Genomic DNA, 21,678 nt, shown 5'->3' with positions numbered 1-21,678 from the left:
CCGTATACATGGGAGTCTGCTCTAGTATTACTCGCTGCTTTTTGGGTTCCTATTCTTTGGCTCCACATACACTTATAGATGCAGGAATCACACCTGTAGTCATTGTTGTCAGCTCTCCCAGTCCTAATGGTCACCACGTCTGTGACCATCTCCCAAAAGTCTTAAAAGAAAAGAAGTATCTATCTTATTTATAAATCTCTTAGTTATTTCAAAAGTTTAGGATTCTCTCTCAGATGAGGCAGAGGTTCTAAAATAGAAACTCAACTCTGAGTGTGGCATATCAGTGTCATTTGTAACAAAAAAGACTGAACAAAATCAGTTAGCATCTTGGAGTCTTAGTTTTCTCTCTTTTAGAATGAAAGCTGCAGAAAAGCAAGAATAGTTGTGATTAATCAGAAAACTAAAAAGACAAATCATTAGAACAGTGTCTGGTACCTAGTAGGCACTCAGTAAATACTTATTTACTAAAGTAATGCATGTGTAAAATGAGGATAATGCCTGTGCTATTAGGGTGCTAGTTAAATAAGATAATAGATAATGAAGATCTGTAAGTTTGAAATAATATTTTCAACACAGCTGCATAGGTTTTTGAAATTATTGCTGTTAACATGGATCATTTGCATTTTTAAATGTCTAGTCTTTTTTAATATATTAGAAATGACATTTATCTAATGAGGTAAAAGATCTTATTTGTGATTAACATTCACTGTAAACTGACAACCGTCTACTTATAATCTTATGTATTTTTGGTCACTAAATGTTAGCCAGAGTTTGTATGTTGTTTGTGTTGGTTAAGTTCTGTGGTTAAAAAAAAATGATGAGAGTATTTGGCAATAATGGTATAATTTTAAGCTGTAGTGTAGTTTTATTTATTGATTTTTTGTTCTTATTTAAATGCAGTGTATTTTATTAAAAAATTTTATGTGGTTACACCATTCCAGAAGAAGGAAATATTTTGAAGTTCAACTCCAAATTTGGATCTGGAAATCTGTACAAAGTAATTCAAATTAGAAAGTAAGTAATTTAAAAGTTTCTCATTTTGTATGTATACAGACATTTTTCTAATTTTCATTAGATTTCTCTGTTCTTTATTTTCAGAAATGAAGATGATCTTATTCTGAACTCAGATATAAATAGCAATCATTATCATCCATGGTTTTACTTTGAAGTCAGTGGAATGCGGCCAGGTGTTGCTTCAGGTTTAACATCATTAACTGTGAAAAGTCCAATAGCCAATTTAATTATGGTAAGATAATCTTCCCCAATTTAGATGGTATGCATGCATCTTAACTATAGGACAGTGTGTTAGTTAGATTCAGTTGTCAACTAGGCCTGGTGAGCATACCTAGTTCTGTTGCTGCGGACAGAAACCAATGGTACGTGAATCTCATCTGTTGCTAATTACATCTGCAGTCGGCTAGGAGGCGTGTCTGCTGCAATGAGTGACGTTTGACTTAATTGGCTGGTGCTTAAATGAGAGAATGCAATGTAGCACAGCGTAGCAGCTCGGCATTCCTCATCTCAGCACTTGCAGCTCAGCCCAGGCCTTTGGAGATGGAGAAAGAAGTCACCCCAGGGAAAGTTGTTGGAACCCAGGGGCCTGGAGAGAAGGCCAGCAGAGACCATCCTGTGCCTTCCACGTAAGAAAGAACCTCAGTGGAAAGTTGGCTGCCTTTCCTCTGAAGAACCAACAGAATAAATCCCCTTTTATTAAAAACCAATCCGTCTCTGGTGTGTTGCATTCTGGCAGCTAGCAAACTAGAACAGACAGAAACTAAAAAAGAATATATTAGCAATATATTAAAAATTTTTGAAATGTTCTTCTTTTCTCTAGTTCTCAAAATGTATACTTTTGTCATGCAAAATTTGAAATGTCCTAAGCTTGGATTTATTGGTGAAAAGAACAATAAACTGTTGTGTAGGCAAGTCCTTTGAAAATTTAATGGGTTTGGCTGAATTTTTCCAGAATGCATAGAATTAAAGATTTTTTATGAATGCTGCTTAAAATTGAGTTTTTAACATAAATTTTTCCAAAAGAAATATTTTAACTTTTTATTTTGAAATAATTATAGATTCATAGAAGGTTATAAAGTTATAGAAAGGTCCTATGTTCTCTTTAAGGTTGCTGCAATAGTTATATCTTACCTGTAGTACATTATCAAAACCAGGATACTGACATTGGTATATATTGGTATATATATTAATATATAGTTCATCTTCATCACATTTATAGATTTTTGTACATACCACAGCCGTCGAGATACAGAACTCTTCCATCACAATAAAGATACCCCTTCTGCTACTCCTTATAGAAGTATGCTACTCCTATAGAAGTACGATGCTAGCTGTAGGTTTTCTGTACATTTTTTTATTTAGTTGAAGAACGTCTTTCTATTCTTAGTTTGTTGAGAGTTTTTGCATAAATAGGTATTGAATTTTGTCAAATGCTTTTTCTGCATGAATCAATCTGATCATGTGATTTTTCTTCCTTAGCCTGTTAATATGGTGTATTCTATTGATTAATTTTCAAATGTTGAACCAGCCTTTCAACCCTGCAATAAACCTGGCTTGGTCACGGTATCTAATTCTTTTTATGTATTGCTGAATTGTATTCACTAATATTCTGTTAAGAATTTTTGCCTTTTTATTTATGTTCATTTTTGCATTTATGTGCACAGATATTAGTCTTTAGTTTTCTTTTCTTGTACTATATCTGTTTTTGACATCATGGTAATAATAACCTCTTAAAATGAGTTGGGAAATTATCTTTCCTCTTACTTTCTTAAGTGTAGAATTCTCCACTTAAACCATCTGGGCCTCGAGATTTCTTTCTCAGGAGTTTTTAAAATTAGAAAGTCAAATTCTTTAATAGTTATAGAACTGTTAATATCATCTGTTTCATATTGGGTAAGTGATAGTAGTTTTGTGCTTCTGGGTAAATTGGTCCTTTTAACTTGTCAAATGTGTGTGGAGTATGTGTTTGTAGTATTATCTTTTTGATGTCTGAGGTGTCTAGTGATATCTACTGTTTCATTCCTGATATTAGTAATTGTATGTTTGTTTGTTTTTTTATCACTCTTGCTTACAAGTTTGTGAATTGTATTGACCTTTTCATAGCACCCATTTTTTGTTTCTTTGGTTTCTTCTACTGTGTTTCTCATGATGTTAAAAAAACAGTTTATGTTAGACCAGCAAAAACTTAAGTGTAACTTCATTTGAGTCTTCTGTGTTTAGTAATTTAATAAATACAAGATTAAGGGTTGTTTTTGTCAGACTGCTTTAAAGTCAGACATTATGACAGCAGAAGATAATATTTTTATATAAGCCCAGTATCAGTAATTTAAAATTAAAACATCAAGTTTCAACTATTTAATCTGATATTGACAAATTTTTCTATAAAACAAAGACATTTTTTTAAAGCTTATAAAAAACCATTGTGCTGGGGTTGAAGGCAAACATATTTATTATGTATGACAAGTTAACCAAATTTCAGAAGTTGCAGTCATTTGTTGTTGTGAAGATTGAAAGCTTTTAACAACTGAACCATGAGATACTGTATCAAGTGTTTCAATTGATACAGTAATAAATGCTCTTAGTTGTTAAAAGCGTGAATATGATGATGCTCTTTAAGGGGGAATTTCTAAATACTGAAGTTTTCAAGAGATGACAAAGTTAAAGTTGTTCCCAGCCATCAATAGTGCATCATCCATGGATAATCACTGTAACATTTATTGCTTCCTAGTAGCCTTTTTTATAATGCAGTGTATTATTTTTACATATACGTAATTATCTATGTATTTTTTATTCATGCATTTTATTTTTTATGAGAAGGCTTATAACTCACATAGTTTAATATTCTGTATTTTTAACTAGTTGTATTGTAAGCATTCTTTCTGATTATTAAATATTCCTCTGAAGCAAAATTTTAATGGACATCCAATGGAAGTACTGTAACTTATTTATCCAGGTCTTTTTTTGCTGGACGTTTAAATTGTTTCTAAGTAATTTCTGTTTTAAATCATGCTGAGATAAACATTGTTCCTAAATATTTGTGTATTTAAAGTAATTTATTTACAAATTTGTAGAAGTGAATTTCTTGATCAGTGAGTAAAATAAAATTTTCTTTTCCTGATTATAAAAAATGGGTCTCTAGTATGGGGAATTTGGTTTAGAGAAGAAACTGTACGAGTAAAGAGAAGAGATTGTGCATAGAAACAACTGTTAACATTTTGTTATCCATTCTTAAACTTATTCATAGTCATGTAATTTTAAAATTAAGTTTTACTCTTTTACTTATTTGGCATTGCAGTACAAGAAAATAATTTGTAACACTCCTTTTTTTTTATTTTTTGACATGGGGAGACACCAAGAATCAAACCTGGGTCTCCAGCATGGCAGGGGAGAATTACTCTACCTGCTGAGCCACGGTGGCCCACCCAACACTACATTTTTTACTTAAGAATTTATTGTAAAATTTTCCTTTATGCCATTAACAATGTTCCTAATATCAAGCATACTGAGATTTCAGGAATAAGTCCACTTGGAAGTAATCTATTAATATACAACTATTTTTTGATGATATTTGTTTAAAGGTTTTACACTGATGGTCCTAAGTGAGATAGACAGTTTTCTTTTTGGAGTGCTGTCTTTCTCCAGTTCAGGAAGCAGGTAACTTTGAAGACTTGAAGGCTTTCATCCCCCTCATTCCCCACTGCCCCCCCCCCCCCCCACGACCTGTATTCTGAGCAGTTTTAGTAGCATTTATGTTTTTGTGAAGTCTGGAAAGAATGTACCTCTATAACTGTCTGATTCTGGTGCCCTTTTTGGAGAGGAGAGCAGGGGAAGTTTCTTGAAAAACTTTTTGAAGGTTTTCTGTGACTCAGTGTGTCTAGCTTTCTACGTCTTGTTGAAGCAGTCTTGATATTTACATTAAAAAAATACAAGTGAGATTTAGACTTTCATATTCATTAGCAGAGATTATGATATCTGTAATATATGTTCCTTTTTTGATACTTGCTTTTTTAATTAAAAAAACCTTACTTTCAGTATTATTCATGATGATTTCCTTTTTAAAGATTTGAGTAATTGCTGTTTTTATATTAATTTCTCCCTTTACCTCCCTGCAGGTTGATACCTCCCCCCCCACTTCTGACTTCTAGTTCATTTAATTTATTTTTGTTTTTTGATCAAAGCATTTAAGTTTTGAATTACCTCTAGATTAAAACTTAATGCTGTGTCCCCCTAAATTTTAATATTGAGATCTACTTGTTATATCTAGATTGTGTCTTTAAGTGTATGTAAGGTTGGTATCCTTTTTGACCAAAACATTATTTTGCAAAGTGTTTGTTATATTTTTAATTGTTGAATTATTTTAGTTAAAAGTTTTCTCATTGATTTCGGGTATTTTTTCCATTTTTTTCACAGATGTGATATTTATGCCCATTTAGAATAATATTTTTAGGGCTTAATAGCTGGTCAGTTTTGATTTAGATATTGGAAAATATGTATTCTCTTAAGGCAACATAATTAATATGCATTTGTTAAATTAGTATATGAATTGGATTATTCAGATTTTTGTATACTTATTTTTTGCCTTCTATATCTGTTCACGACTTAAAAAGTAATTTAACTTGGGTTTCTCTTCAGATCGTATAAATCTTTTGCCTTTTACTAAAGATTTCTGTGGAGAGAAACAAGTCTGAGTTTTGAACAAATTTTTTGAGGCCTTAAATCAATAAGGCTGTTATGACTGTTGAAAATAAGGTATTAAGGCCTGACTTAAAAGTTTTGGGCTGTGAAAATCAGTTGTTCCATTTAGCAACTCTTTAATAAAGCTAAGGTTTTCACTATGAAAAAAAAGTAATTTAGCAGTTTTTTAGTTTGGTGTTTCTGACAGATCATCATTTAAAAAACTATTTTCCCATTTGCAGTGTTATTTAGCACACAGTTTGTCACTTTTCCATATTCCTTTTGTTTGTACCCTTTAAGAATATAAAATAATTACATTTATCCCATGCAGAATCTTTTGCTCTGAATTCTGTTTCTTTTTCTCTTTGGTATATCAGACTAGCTCTTAAGAGCTGAATTCTGTTTTTATAATAATAATGTGAACCTCTGTTCTTTTAGTTTGAATTTCCCTGGTATATCATTGCCTACTATTTATTGTAAATAGAGGTTGTATTTTGTTTTTTGATGGGCAGGCACTGGAAATTGAACCCAGGTCTCCAGCATGGCAGGTGAGAACTCTTCCTGCTGGACCACTGTGGCCCACCTTACCCTTTTGTCTTTTGATAATGGTTCTTTACCCTACTTAAAATTATTTTCATAATAGATACATATCTGTTGCTTTGTTTTTGTAATACTTTCTATTTGTGTGCTTCTTTATTGTTTCCTTTATTTGTCATTATTGAAGGGATTTCAGGGAGTAGTGTTATACTTTTGTTGTTTTTGCGGAATCCAAAATATAGAAACACACAATATATTTAAAAATATATAAAACTTAAAGCATACAACATTAAATGAAAGGTACTTCACTTACTGGCCTCTCCTCCGCTTCACTTTCAAATGGTTTTTAAAACTCATTTTATAATCATTCCATGGATCAGTGTTTGAAAACACTGGATAGTTGACTAGTATGGATTCTGGAGCCAGACAAGATCTCTGAGCATCTTTTTTGTCATTAAAATGTTTTGATATAATCACACCCAGCTTAGTTTTTTGAGTTAGTGAAAGTGACGTTTCTCATAAAGTTGCTCAGTGAATGGTAGAAAGTGAAGAATGCGAGAAGAATGAAGAATGTGGTTCCCTGATACTCACATATCAGTATCTGTACAAAAGAGAAAGATGGTTCCATTTTTACTCATTTAGTCTTTTGGTTGGAATATGCTTTGTGTCTCTCGGTGGTGCAGGAAAGATTATGAAACTTCATCTTGTATTTTTTTTTCAGAAAGACCTTGTATCATGAGGCATAGTCTGCATTGGATTCTTTTCAGTCGTACTTCATTTACTTTGAAATTCCTCCCAGATTCTGACAGGAATTTGTCTGAGTTTTTTTTTCAATCTAAGTCTATCAATGGTATGTTAAGGTTAATGTAACATAAAACAAACCTAATATTTTTTAATATCAACAGAAGAAAGAAGAGACCAATATTTTAGTAAACTAGAACTCAACACTTTAATGAAATTTTAACTAGTTAATATTGTCATCAAGTTAAATTTGAGTTCATTTCAGGGATGATGCTAATATCTAAAGAAAATACATTTGCAGTGGAAACTTCATCTGGAAGAATTTATTTAACCGTCATATACTTTTGAAATCATCAAATAAATATTAAGAGAGTAGTTTATTGCCTATTTTTTAAAATAGGGCATGCTTCTTTGGGTAGTGTTTTAAATCTTCGCTTTTAGCGAATGTACCTGGTAGAAGTTTTGTTCATCGACAAACCCAAGGGCATGGGTAGAATGATAATTTCTGTTTTTTTCAAGCTGTGCTTTTCATAGGTATTTTTTAGGTGACTCTTAAATGTTTAGTTTTCTCACAATCAAATGATCTTAAACAGTTTACTATATTTATATTATGTTTTTAATTGCAAAGAGAATGCTACCTTTGGAATGCTGAGTTTGAAAATTTTTGTCATTATATAATAGTTCTAAATTTGTTGCAATCCGTTGCCCCCCCTCCCACCTTGTTACTTGAAAGGGATTTGTTCAAATTACCACTAGATGGCAGTCATGCGCCCCAATCCCAACACCCTCCTCAGTCTCCCACTGAAATGAGGATTTTAACAACCTTCTTACACAAATTGAACATTTGTAGCAACAGATGAGAAATTTGGGGTCTATTCTATAGTGTTCCCTGTTAGTTAATTCCATACCACAGACTTATACTAAGCTATCTCTTACTAGGAAGTTTCCCTGAACTTCCTAGATGCTGAATAATGCTCCTTTTATTTTATTTTTTCCTTTGTGGAACTCCTTATAATAGTATATCATTTCTGTGTAAGGCCTATTCGTGTCTTTCCTGCCAAACCTACACCCACCACTGATTTGAAACTTCCGTGAGGCCAGTGATGCTCTCTTTTGTTCACCGTTGTATCTTTCCTTGACATTTAGTAGATGTTTAGTAAATATTTGTGAAATCAGTGAGATGATTTCAGTGGGTGAACTATGAAGAAGAGCCCATTGGGAACCTAAAATGAACAGGTACAAATTATATGTCAGTACACTTCAATTTATGGTCATTGACTTTTTCTAAATATTTTATTTTAAAATAATTTAAAACTTACAGAAACGTTGCACTGTTTATACAGATGTTGAGCATCTTTTTATGTGTTTATTGGCCATTTGTATATCTTCTTTGGAGAAAAATCTATTCAGATTCTTTGCCCATTTTTAATAGGGTTTTTTTTGTCTTTTTAAATATTGTTGAAGAAGTCCTTTTTATGGTCTAGATAAAAATTCCTTGTCAGATATATAATTTGCAGAATTTTTTCCCATTCTGTAGGTTACCTTTTGAATGGTGTCTTTTGAAGCACAGACATTTTTAATTTTGATGAAGGCTGAAATACCTATCTTTTTTGCTTGTGCTTTTGTTGTACTGTTGAAGAAGACATTGCCTATCCCAATCTCACAAACATCTATTCTTCTATTTTCTTCTAAGAGTTTTATAGTTTTAAGTCTTATATTTAGGTCTTTGGTCTACTTTGAGTTAATTTTTTATATTTTATGAAGAAGGGGTCCAGCTTCATTCTTTTGCATGTGGACATCCAGTTGTCCCAGCACCATTTCTTAAAAAGCCTGTTCTTTTCCAGTTGAATTGTGACAATGTAGAAAATCAAGTTGACCATAAATATGAGGATTTATTTTTAGATTCTCCTTATATAATAAGGAGAATCTATTCCTTATTCTGTACATTGCCTGTACATTGTTTGATTATTTACAGCTTTGTAGTAAGTTTTGAACACAGAAAGGGTGTGTCCTCCAAATTTGTTCTTTTTTTTCAAGGTTGTTTCATCTACTCTATCCCTTGAGTTTCCCTGTGTGGTTTGTATTTAGGCCAGGTGGCATTATGTTGAATCTGTATTCAGCAATTTGGGAAGTATTGCCAACTAAAGCCTTCTATTCCATAAACATTTCCATTTATTTCTCTTCTCTCCCCTGTTTTCATGATTAAATTATCTGGTGATTGGTCTATTTCATGTTTCTTATGAAAAGAACCAAGATTTTGATTTTTAAATTTAGCTCATATTTTTCTGTTCTTTGTCTCATTAATTGCTTCTATCTTTATTTCTTACCTCATGTTTTGTTTTGGTTTTATTCATTTTTCTTTTTCTAGCTTTGTGAGTTGGAAAGTTGAATTTTTTTTAAGTTCTTAATTTTTATTGATAATGGTGTTTGACACTATGGCTACCTGGCCACTGTATTAAATATTTCTCATACATTCCAATGTCTAGTGTTTCCTTTTTTTTTAGTCCAGAAATTCCTCAATTTCTATTTTCCTTTTCCTGTTTTCTCATGAGTTAATAGAAACTTTTTCTGATTTCCAGATGGCAGGAAATTAAAAATTAAAAAATAATTCAAAGTTACCAAAGACTTGCAAGTAATATAAAACAGTGCCCCACAACCAATTAACCACTTAAGATTATATCCCTGAAATGATCCCCATCACCCTGGAATACTTTTGTATATATTTTTTATAAACAATGTCAATCTTCTATATACCAACAGTACAAATACCCAAGTCAGGAATTATCATTTATACAAGAATCCCATCTAATCCTAAAACCCTGTTTTGATTTGCTAAAGCTGCCAAAATACCAGAAATGGATTGACTTTTAGAGAGGGGATTTATTAGGCTGCAAATTTACAGTTCTAAGGCTGTGAAAATGTTCTGATTAAGGTATCAGCAAGAGGATACCTTCACTCAAGAAAGGCCAACCATGTCTGGTGTTTCCTTGTCACATGGAAAGACATGGCACTGTCTGTTCGCCCTTTGCTCCTGGTTGCTTTCAGTTCCTGGTTCCAGTGGCTTCCTCTCTGATCTTTTGTCTGTGTCCAGACCTCTCCAAATGCCTGTCACTTGGTTTCATCACTCTACTCTCTGAGCTGGCTTTGAGCTCTAGCCCTCTGTCTCTCTTGTGCTCTCCCTTTCTTACTCTCTCTTGCTTTCTCACTCTCTCTCTCCATGAGCTCTTTCAAGGACTCCAGTAAACTAATTAAGACCCACCTTGAATGGCAAGGGTCACATCTTCATGGAATTAATCTAATCAAAGGGTCCCTTCCACAACATGCCTGCACCCCCAAGGTTAGATTAAAAGAACATGGCTTTTTGGGGGGTACATAAGTGTTTCAGAACAGCACAGAATCCCATTCAAATTTCACCTGTTTCCTCAAGAGTATATTTTTATAGCAAAACCTCATGTTACATTTAGTTGTCAAGTATCTAAACTATTTTAATCAGGAACAGTTTTGCAGTCTTCAACATTTATGATTGTGTCACTTATGAAAATGAACTTTCTTCTGTTTTCTTTATGGTCTTCAATTTGGAGTTGTCTCACGTTTCTCATGATCAAAGTTATGCATCTTTGGCAGGCATAACGCAAAAGTGACATTGTGTCCTGGTGACAGAGGATTTTATTTTACCCCATTACTGATGATAATCATTGATCACTTGATTAAATTGGTGTCTTTCAGTATTTTCCACATATTATTACATTTTTGTCTTTGTAACTAGTAATTATTTTATGTGTAGGCACTTTGAGATATATAAATATCTTGTTCCTCATCAGACTTTCTACTTGTTTATTTCAGTAGAGATACCTAATTTTCTATTTTGCTTAATGGGTCATAATTTGTTACTATCATTTTTTTATTTTAGTGTTCATGTTGCCTAAACTTTGCCCGCTGGGATCCCTTGCAAGATGGCTTGTATGTCCTTTTGACACATTCCCATTATTCTTTAAGGACAGCCTTGTTTTTTGGTACAGCAGGATTGTAAAGGCTCATTTTACACTTTCCTTGCCACGACCCTAGATAATCAGCCATTTCTTCAAAGCCTCTGTTTGTTTTAGTGGAGACTAGAGAGAAGATCAGTAAGGAAATAGAAGACTTGAATGATACTCTACACTGGTGTATAACAACATATATAGAATACTTCAGCAGATAGCAACAGAATTCACATGGATCATTCTCCAGGATACACCAAAAGTAAAGTCATAAAACATATTTCAATAAATTAAAAAAATATTGGAACCAAGTAATGTATCTTCTCTGACCATAATGGAATGAAGCCAAAATCAATAACAGGGGAAAATGGAAAATCCACAAATATACAGAAATTAGCAACATACTCTTAAACAACCATGGGTCAAAGCAAGGGAAATTGGGAAATACATTGAGGCAAATGAAAACACAACAAGAACGTGCCAAAAGTTATGGGATGCAGCAAAGGCATTGCTGAGAAAGGATGTTATCAGTATAAATGATATACTCCAAAAAACAAAGATTTCAAACCAGACACCTAACCTCAAAATGGAGGACCTAGAAAAAGAGCTAAACCCAAGGCAATTAGAAAGAAGGAAGTACTGAAGATTAGAGTGCAGATAAATGAAGAGAATAATAAAAAAAAATGAGAAGAATCAATAAAACCAAATGTTATTATATGCCTGTTTTGGAGTATCTGTATATGTTGTTATATGCCTGTTTTAGAGTATCATTCAAGTCTTCTATTTCCTTACTGATCTTCTCTCCCGATATTCTATCCATGTTAAAGCAGTATTGATAGATGTAGAACCATCTGTTTTTCCCTTCAGTTCTGTCAATATTTGCTTCATATATTTTATGGCTCTGCTGTTAGGTGCATATACTTTTATAATTGTTATGTCTTCGTTGTTGAATTGACCCCTTTATCAATACATTGATACCTTGTTTATCTTTGTAACAGTTTTTTGAGTTGAAATCTTTTTTATCTTTTATTAGTATAGCTGCCCCTGCTCTGCTTTTCTAACTACTTATGTGGTATATATTTTTTCCATCCTTTCACTTTCAACTTACTTATATTTTTTAATTTTATGTGGCTTTATTGTAAATAGCACATGGTTGGGTCATGCTTTTTAATCTGTTCTTCCATTCTCTGCTTTTGATTGGAGTTCAATCCATTTGCATTTAAAATATCTCCTGATAACGCTTGACTGTCTTCTGCCATTTTGCTCTTCTGTCTCTGTAAGTCTTACTTTCTTGATTCTCAGTTCTTCCATTAGTGCCTGCTTCCATATTTATTTGTTTTTCTTTTTCGTACCATCTTGATTTCCTTATCATTTCTTTCTGAATATAATTTTCATTTATTTTCTTTGTGATTACCATGTGTCATGATTAGGTTCATGTGTGTCAACTTGGCCAGGTGGTGGTGCCCGGTCATCTGGTCGGGCAAGCGCTGGCCTGTCGGTTGCTATAAAGATATTTCAAGGACTTAAATCAGAGCATCACACTAACCTGTATAAACCAACAAGATCTCATGCCCTATTCAAGATTCTGTGTAATTATGGGGTTTGAACAAACTGACCATACAAGTTAAGTTAGATAATTAAAGTTGAAGTGAAGCAGTGATTATTTGAATAATGTTTGGCTAGATTTCAGCAGAATTATTTAGACTATTGAAGGGTGACACAGTTTTTTAAAAATATATAATTTTCTTCCATGTTTCTCTACCTTTATGCAATAAAAGTCATCAATCATTGAATGCTTCTCTTTTTCACACTGCAGATTGAATAACAACAACATGACAGATTGTTGTTCTATTCTATGGTAAGGGGTGATGGCGAGGGTTTTGTTTGTTTAGTTTTTGGTTTTTTCTTTTGGTTACTTCATATGTGAAATTGGAATTCAGTTCTAGTCAATAAACATTAACCACTTTCTATGTAACAGACTCTTTCCTGTTTGTTTTCCTAAAGCTTGAAATCCAAATAGTAAGAGATATAATCTTGTCTTTGTCTGGTTTCTTAACTTTTCATGTCAGCTATATCTTCTGGTTCTTGTTTTTCTCATCTTTAAATTGGGAGTAAAAATACCTTCTACCAATATATGAAATAATATGTGTTCTAAATAATCATATAGTTGTAATGTGGTCATACAGATTAATCTCTGAGTCGATATACTTTTAGGGGAAAATGACAGGGACTACTTCTTGGCCTTATTTTGAATTTTCCTTAGTCCTTAGCACCTTATAGATCTTGGATTTTCTTCAGTTTGTGGCTTAGCTAATACAAGGTGATTTGGAATTTTAGAAATTAATTTGATGAACAAAGCCTCTTTATGTCATTATGTCAGTGATATTCAAAGTCTTGAAACTAACATATAGTTGTAACGTTTTTACTATGGAAATTATCAAACATTTGCAAAGGCAGAAAGTAGGATGAGACCCCTTGTATTCATCACATAATTTCAACTATTGTCAACACGCTATCAGTTTTGTTTTAGCTGTACTTTCGCCTGTTTTTCAACACTGAATTTTTTAAGCAACTTTCTGAAATATTTTATCTGTAAATATATAAGTATATATCTCTAAAAGACAAAGCTTTTTATGAAAATCTAACCACAATGCCATTATCACCCCTAAGAAAATTCCTTAATATGATGAAATATCCAATCATGTTCAAACTTCCCGTTATCTCATAAATGTTGTTTAATAGTTGCTTTTCTCTGATCAGTCCAGTTAAGGTTCACACATTGTATTCTGTTTGGGTTGATAGGTCTTTTAAGTCTCCCTTAATTTATCAGCTTCCCCTTTTTCTCTCTTTTTTGCTTTCCTATATATTTGTTGAAGAAGTTGGGTCATTTGTCATGCAGAATTTCTCCTATTTGGAGTTTGTGAAGTGTGGTGTGAACACGTTCTTCCCTTGCTCCTGTTGCCTGTAAACTGGTGTTAGATCTAGAAGCTTGATCATCTTGAGGCTTGATTTTTGGAAAGAATACTTTATAGGAGGCACTGTGAGTTCTTATTGTCTCAGATCAGGAGGCCCATCATCTCTGGTTATTTGTGTATTTGTAAAATTAAGAGCAGTCAGTGGATGTAGGTGTTATTGTGTAGGTGTCCGTCAGCCTTTCCTCTAATGATTGCAGCAGCCATTGATGATCATTGCCTCGATCCAGTGATATAGATATGGGTGTCAGAGAAAGGGGCTCTAATATTTTATTAGTGTGTAGAGTATTATCTCCATTTAATTACAAATGCAGAAGTGAAAACTAATGTTGGCTAATAGCAATTAACTGCTATATTACTACCTAGTCTATTTTTTATGGGATATTTAAATTAAAAATTTTAGTTTTATTTATAGATTTTTCTCCTCAAAGTCTATTGAATATAGTGGCAGGAAAATCATATATATATTTTGTAGATGAAATAAGTATGTTTTATGTTTTTCTACAGAAATCACTTTTCAAGAAGTTCAGTTGCTGCTGGTGGGCAAAAGGGAAAATCCTACTGTACAATTACATTCACTGCCAGTTTTCCACATAAAGATGATGTTTGCTACTTTGCTTATCACTATCCATATACATATTCACCTTTACAGATGAGATTGTTTTATGACCATTATTGTGACATGTTTATATTGGATGTTTTAATTAAAATAATTGCTTTTAATTAAAATATGAATAAATAAAAAAGATTCATGTATTATAAAGATTTTAGAAAATCATATAATATTTGTTGAAAACATAAAGGAAAAGAATGAGAATGTGGTCCCTATGTTTACTTACTAGAAAAAAAATTGAGGAAATATGACATGATTTTTACTTTCCATCTTTGTGTAGAAATAGATAATTCTCTAAGATTCCGTATTTTATGACTTTTCACTGTGTGAGATTTCTGCATCTGTAACCAAAACATTGAATCTTATGGGCAGTGTTAACAGAAAAATGTAGGTAAAATTTGAGTTTTTCTGTAGGAAATTTCTTTCTTCTAATGGATTCATCATAGATTCCTGCATCCAGACTCCTTAGAATATGGGATATGAAATTCATTCTGTGGCTATTTTGATTGAGATTTTTTGACTTAGCAGTATAAAACAAAACTAAACAACTGTTAGTTTATTCAAGTAATTAAATGACCAGCTGTGGTAGATGAATTCTCAAGCACAATGACTTAACTATCTGTGGTAGTTAGATTCAGTTGTCAACTTGGCCAGGTGAAAGCACCTAGTTCTGTTGCTGTGGACATGAGCCAATGGTAGGTGAATCTCATCTGTTGCTAATTACATCCGCAGTCGGCTAGGAGGCGTGTCTGCTGCAATGAGTGACGTTTAACTTAATTGGCTTGTGCTTAAATGAGAGAACGCAATGTAGCACAGGCTAGCAGCTCAGCATTCCTCATCACAGCACTTGCAGCTCAGCCCAGGCCTTTGGAGAAGTCACCCCGGGGAAAGTTGTTGGAACCCAGGGGCCTGGAGAGAAGACCAGCAGAGACCATCCTGTGCCTTCCACGTAAGAAAAGAGCCTCAGTGGAAGGTTAGCTGCCTTTCCTCTGAAGAACCAACAAAATAAATCCCCTTTTATTAAAAGCCAATCCGTCTCTGGTGTGTTGCATTCCAGCAGCTAGCAAACTAGAACACTATCCAAATGGTTAAGAATCATGAATGTATTATCAAATTGCCAGGAAAGAAGTTGGAGAACTACTGTGATTAGAAACAACCTTCCAAATTATTAGAGAGGAGGAAATGAAAGAAAAACGTAGTGCATAGAGCAGAAGAGTTAACAAGGCTGAGACACTAAATGGGTGTTTTAATGAAGGTTACAACCTAAAATGAAAGTGTAGTGTTCAGGTATCTTTCTGTGCTGAATGACATAGCATCAGAATGTATGCTTATTGACTTAGTAGTTCTGTTTTGGGGTAATTTATCCTAGGAAAAAAATGATGAATGTATATAAAAATATCTTTTCAAAGTTCTTATTTGCATGGCATATCAGTTTCCTAGGGCTGCCATACCAAATTATCCCACATTCAGTGGTTTAACACAGCAGAAATTTGTCCTTTCACTGTTTGGGAAAATGGAAGTCTGAAATCAAGGTTTTGGCAGGGCTCTGCTCCCTCTGAAAGGCTCTAGGGAAGGACCCTTCCTGGTTGCTTCCTACCTTTTACTGGTTCTTGGGAATCTTTGGTGTTCTTTGACTTGTAGTACATCATTCCAGTCTTTCCTTCTATTTTCACATGCTGTCTTCCATATGTCACTATCTTTGTCTTTTTATGAGGACACTGGTCATATTGGATTAGGGCCCACCCTAATCGATAGGACCTCAACTTGATTATGTTTGAAAAGATCCTATTTCCAAATGAGGTCAGTTCACAGGTGCTGGGGGGTTAAGACTTCAACATATATTCTTGGAGGACATGGTTCAACTCTCTACACATGGGTATATGTAATTGTTCTTTACAGATTTTACTTTTTAAATTTATTTTGTTATCTCCTACTTCTTCTTAGTCTCACTATACTGGGCATTGTTACCTACCTGGACTCCTGCCACCCCCTTTCTAATTTGTGTCCTAGGATTCCTTCCCTTTTCCTCCCTTTCCTCTTCATCATTCTTTTTTCCATATTGGAACCAGAGGGATCTTTTACAGCAAATCTAATTATGTAAATCCCCTTCTTAAAACTTTAATGGTTTCTCTCACCATTTGCAACAAGTCTAAAATTTTTATTCATTCAGTCATTTCCCCACTATTTTCACAATTCTCTAGGTACCTTTTGAACTAGTATTTACTTAATATTTATCTTCACATAGATGTTAATAACTCATTCTTTAAAATTCACATCCTAAATTAATATCCATGGAATTAAAGGCTTAATGTGCTAGATTTTTTTTTTCTGATTCTCAGTAATACATACCTAACTACATTTTTAAAACGATGGTCTGAACACCACTTAGTTATCTCAGTTACCAGTAGTATGTTTACCATGCTTTGGGAAAGACTGATCTACCAGGTCTCTCATCCTGTATCAAATTCTCTACTTCTCACCCCTGTACTTTCTGATCTAGCTGTGATGAAGTCTTTCAGTTATTTGAAATGCCCCCTGTTCTTTCTTAGTCATGGTCTTCCTATGTACTTTTCCTTCTGCTTGCAGCACTCATCCTTCAGATTTCAACTTAAGTTCTCTGAAAGGCTTTTCCTAGCTTCCCAGATTAAACAAGCCTCCCCTTTCTGTATTACATGCTCTATAGCACTCTGTATTTTTCCTTTGTAATGGTAATCATATATTGTCTCTTTCTGTCTTTCTTGCCAGCTTAAAGCACATTAGATTATAATCCATTTATTCATTGATATATCCCCAACACCTAGCACAATTTCTGACAAATAGTGACTACTTTAGTAAATGTGAATGGATATAGGGAAAAGTTTGGAAGCCAACTAAATATCTCAAAATAAGTGATTGGACAATTTATTTTTGTTATAACTGTAATAAAACTATTAAAAGTTGGGTTTTCTAAGAAAAAACCTCCATTGTTTTTTAAGGTATATTGTTCATGTTATGAATATGTGTGTGTATAAAGTGTTAAGTGATAAAAGCAGATTATGAAAGTCATATAATCACAGTTTTGTTCATTTGCATTACATTTGTAAGTAATAATCTAAGTGATACACATATGCATGTTTTAAATTTTTTCTTTGTACTTTCTGTGTTTTCCAGACATTTTTCAATGAACCTGTATTAATCTTGAAATCAAGAAAAGAAGTTGTTAAAATTTGTCCTACATAATTTGCATTCTTCAAATTTTAGATTGCTGATGCAGGTCTGCAGTTTTTCACAGTTCCAAAATCCAAAAGGCTTTGAAAACCAAAAGCTTTTTCATAACTTCTTTGACAGCAAAGCCTGAGCTGAACTGGGGTGAGCTTACTTATAATATTGATTCTACTTAGGGTGTCACCTTATATGTTTTGCTGCAAAATTAATAATATCTCTGTTATGCAGTGCTGCCACTCACCCTGCTGGTGGTATTGCAGAAATTACTGGTATATGCATTGTTTCCCCAAATACTTATATTTCAAGCACATCTGGCCCTGAGGGTTTCAAATAAGAGATTAGGAATGTTGTCCACTCCTTCAGTTATGTGGAGATCTGGATACGTTATTTTCTGTATATCATAGGGAGGTTTTAAATGATTGTATACTTTGCTTTTAAATTTTTATCAAGATGCATCTTCAAAAATTGGAAACGGCCCACAATCCTCAGCAAATCTATTTTCGAAAAGCTGTGTTATGTGAAACCCTGTCTGGAAACAGCTGCCCCTTGGTGACTATTACAGCAATGCCAGAGTCTAATTATTATGAACATATCTGTCAATTCAGTAAGTCTGTCTTCTTCACTCAAAATACCAGTCATTCTCATGTATTTTTCTTTGCTTCTTATATAAGTTGCAATGCACTAAGCATTGGGAAACTTGGGTTCTGGGTTTGGTCCTGTGACTGTCTGGCTACAGGGTTTACCTTTCTCTGGGCCTCAATTTCCTCATTGAGGGAGCTGCATGAGGTGATCCCTAAGGGCCCTTTTGATACGAATATTCTGTGGCTCTTATCCTTAGAAATCATATTCAAAGTGTAATACAACAAATAGTTTTGAGTTTATTTAATAATGCCATCAATTTGAAAATTAGCAGATTTTATTTATAAATAAAACAACTAGATATCTATTAAGTGCTTTCAGAGCTGTCACTGAAGGGCTATTGTTTTACCCCATCATTTTTATTTTTAAAATTACCTCAAATTACCCATGGTAGTAAAAATAAGAACATATTCTAATTTTGATAAGAAGGTAAAGCATTTTCAAAGAAAGAAAGAACTTAATATGTATGAAAATAGAAGAGGATAAGCTAAGTGTTTATTTTGGGAACTTTCATATCTAAATGTGTAGTGAAAAATATTTTTCTTTGTTAATCTCTGAACAGATATACTTTTTTCACTGTGATTATTACAGTGGCTGTATGACAGGCATAAGATTTTATTTCGCTTCTTTTCCCCATGACTTTATGAAAAATAATTTTACATTTAAAACTTCCCCAACTACTTGTTCTTTAGAAAACCTAATTTTATGAAATAACTAATGAATTATGTAATCACTCAAATTTGACCTATTTATAGTCTTATGTTCATATTGTAACTCCTTTAGAATGTGGTTTATGTTGGTTTCATGTTGGTTCCCTCCATAAGGCTTAGCGCAGTGCTTATGTATAATAGGTACAGGTGAGTTCTATGGAGAATTTATGTCAGAGTTCAGAACTGAGTAGAAACATTTCTAAAGCCCCAGAGTAAAATATCATACAAACTTTTAGTAGCTGTTCACTTTAATTTGAAATTTTATGTGTACTTCAGGAAATCGCCCTTATGTTTTCTTATCTGCTCGAGTGCATCCTGGAGAAACTAATGCAAGTTGGGTTATGAAAGGAACACTGGCATATCTCATGAGTAATAACCCTACTGCTCAGAGCTTACGAGAATCCTGTATTTTTAAAATTGTCCCTATGCTAAATCCAGATGGTGTCATCAATGGAAAGTAAGTTAAGCAATAGTTATAGAAATATTATAAATTATTGTGGCTGTCCTGTATAAACTTGTTGAAATAATAGTGCGCAGGTTAATTTGGAACACAAATGTAATGATTTTTTGAAATAAAGAAGATTTGGGTGGGAAATACATGTAAGGTAAATTTTAAATGGAAGTATGTTTTATAGTATGACATTTTGAGAAATTTCATACTTATTTAGGAGAATATGATCATATGTCTTTGTGTCTTTCTTGTATTGTTCTAGAGAAATCACAGTGTCAAGATCTGAGAAAGATTTTTAATCTCGTTTTCCTCTTTTTTTACTTGTTGATGGCATGAATCTTAGGTTGTCTCAGTGTTTAGAATCTTCTGGGATCTCTTTCCACTAACTTGGAATGTTAGGGCCATCTCCTCACCTCTTCCTGATATTAGGAGATATTGTTTCTGACAGAAGAAATTCTTTAGACTGGAAATGCTGACAGATAATTACTTTTTAAATGGAGGAGTATACTGACTATAGTTAGTATTGTTCATTTGTTTCTAGCAATTCCATGGTCTTTGGAGTGCTTCTGAAAGATGAGATTTAGTCTGGCTGCCATGAGCATCTCCAAAGATGAGAATACCATATCTTATTTATTCATTAGAAGTAGAATGAATATTTTTCATATTTTAGGAAATTATTGAATTTCTGAAAAATAGAATAATTTCTTTTTGTTAGTATTTCTGTTGGTAGAACAAAATGAGGTCTTATGTCAAGTTGTAATTCAGAACCATATTGAAAATTAGAACTCTGCTTATGCTTCTGATACCGCTTTCTGACTGTTTGCTTAAATTTTTGCCCAGTGTCTTTACTATTTAGTACATATGACTAAATGAAAATGTATTTGAATTTCTATAAGAATGCGTACTTTTCCCATTCTCGTCTTTCGCAGAAGATAGGCTGCATATAGCAGTTTTGCATCATAATTAGTTCAACCAAGATTATAGAATGTTAGTGTAACAGATGATTATTGTGTAATCAGACTGGTAAATATGAACATGAATAAATTTTATAAAGTTTATAAAGTTGGAGCAAAATCCCAGAGTTCAGAATTACTTTTTCTGTATCTTGACCATTTTAACCTATAAATCAAAAAGCTTACCACAATTAAATATATGTAAATATATGTTTTGCTGCTTGTTAAAGGATGTGTGTGATTTGGGCACCTTTATATCTATACTTGGGAAGGAGGGGCGGAGGATTGAGGGAGGGACCCTGGAGGAGGGGGAGGCGGGCTCAACCTGAAGGAGGCCTCACCTTCTCTGAAGGGCCCCAGGGGAGGGAGGAAGGAGTGAGGTGCCACAGGGTTTGCAGGAAGTGGAGGAGACCTTTCTCCCGGCTCCCTGTGAGGTAGGGTATGAAGCTGTCCCACAAAGGGGAGGGGCTGGGGAGGATCAGGATGGCAGGGCCTGCAGTAACCCCTCAGGTTAAGGGAGAGGAACCCAAATTGATCATGGGCGGCAGGCTTGGCTGAGGATGGCGGCAGCCCCGGCTCACCAACCTCCATTGTTTGGGTGAGGGGTGGCAGCTGACGACCTTGGGATTGGGGAATGGGGGGTCCTGGTGATGGTCAGATGCTGCCCGGCTGGTCCCCTCAGAACTCCCAGCCCCCCCAGCCCCACTCTGCTCCCACCCTCCTGAAGATTCCAGGGTAGCAAGTTCCCAAGTGCGGCCAGGAACCTCAAACATTCTGGCCAATGTGCTCAGGGGGCTGACCGGACAGGGAGGGGCTGGGCTGGCATGAAGTCAAATGCACTATCCTGGGTTGGTCTGCCAGAAGCACGAGCAAAGGCTGTTGGGGTATTTGGGGCAGGGCATTGCCCACCACCGTGGACCCAGCAGTTCTGGGTTCCACTGACTCCCTTGTGTCCAGGGAGAAGTGGGAGCTGACTTCTGCCCCAGGAGAGAAAGCACTTGAGATGTGCAATAGCAGGAAGGGAGGTGGTGGAATTGGGGGGACCCCTCAGAGTTCCCTGAAGGAACAGCCCTGGAGGTTAATGTGGGGGCAGAGTCTGTGTTCCAACATTTGGGTGGGGCCTCTGCTACTTTTCTTCAGCAAAGTGCCAGAATCTCTCATACTTCCCAGGAAATTCTACAGAAGACCTGTTT

The 21,678-nt window shown here is 34.3% G+C and overlaps 2 protein-coding genes and 1 non-coding gene across 12 annotated transcripts in view; all 3 read left to right on the top strand.

The window, feature by feature from the left end:
• The window catches only part of LOC143673734 (cytosolic carboxypeptidase 1-like), a 108,327-nt gene extending 93,765 nt beyond the window's left edge, over positions 1–14,562 (top strand). For 8 of the 9 annotated variants that reach the window (XR_013170573.1, XR_013170569.1, XR_013170566.1 and 5 more), the window contains 3 exons: positions 901–1,014; positions 1,099–1,300; positions 1,772–1,938. Coding sequence is in view for 1 of the 9 variants with exons in the window: in XM_077148621.1 (XP_077004736.1) it covers positions 925–1,014; positions 1,099–1,246; positions 14,423–14,512 (328 nt within the window). In the remaining 8 variants the exon portion in view is untranslated. Of the gene's footprint in view, positions 1–900; positions 1,015–1,098; positions 1,301–1,771; positions 1,939–14,422 lie in introns of those variants that run through there. The other variant, XM_077148621.1, reaches the window with a different exon arrangement.
• The window catches only part of LOC143673735 (cytosolic carboxypeptidase 1-like), a 295,645-nt gene extending 274,919 nt beyond the window's left edge, over positions 1–20,726 (top strand). The window contains exons 3-5 of one of the 2 annotated variants that reach the window (XR_013170574.1): positions 17,769–17,876; positions 18,183–18,336; positions 19,358–20,726. Coding sequence is in view for 1 of the 2 variants with exons in the window: in XM_077148623.1 (XP_077004738.1) it covers positions 17,769–17,865 (97 nt within the window). In the remaining variant the exon portion in view is untranslated. Of the gene's footprint in view, positions 1–17,768; positions 17,877–18,182; positions 18,447–19,357 lie in introns of those variants that run through there. The other variant, XM_077148623.1, reaches the window with a different exon arrangement.
• LOC143675126 (U5 spliceosomal RNA) lies at positions 5,627–5,742 on the top strand. The gene has a single exon (XR_013171370.1). It is a non-coding gene; the product is annotated as a U5 spliceosomal RNA (small nuclear RNA).
• Positions 20,727–21,678: the final 952 nt, after the last annotated feature.

Source organism: Tamandua tetradactyla, chromosome 2, assembly GCF_023851605.1.
Source record: "Tamandua tetradactyla isolate mTamTet1 chromosome 2, mTamTet1.pri, whole genome shotgun sequence".
Lineage (NCBI taxonomy): Eukaryota > Metazoa > Chordata > Mammalia > Pilosa > Myrmecophagidae > Tamandua > Tamandua tetradactyla.
This window is presented reverse-complemented; position numbering and strand designations above follow the sequence as displayed.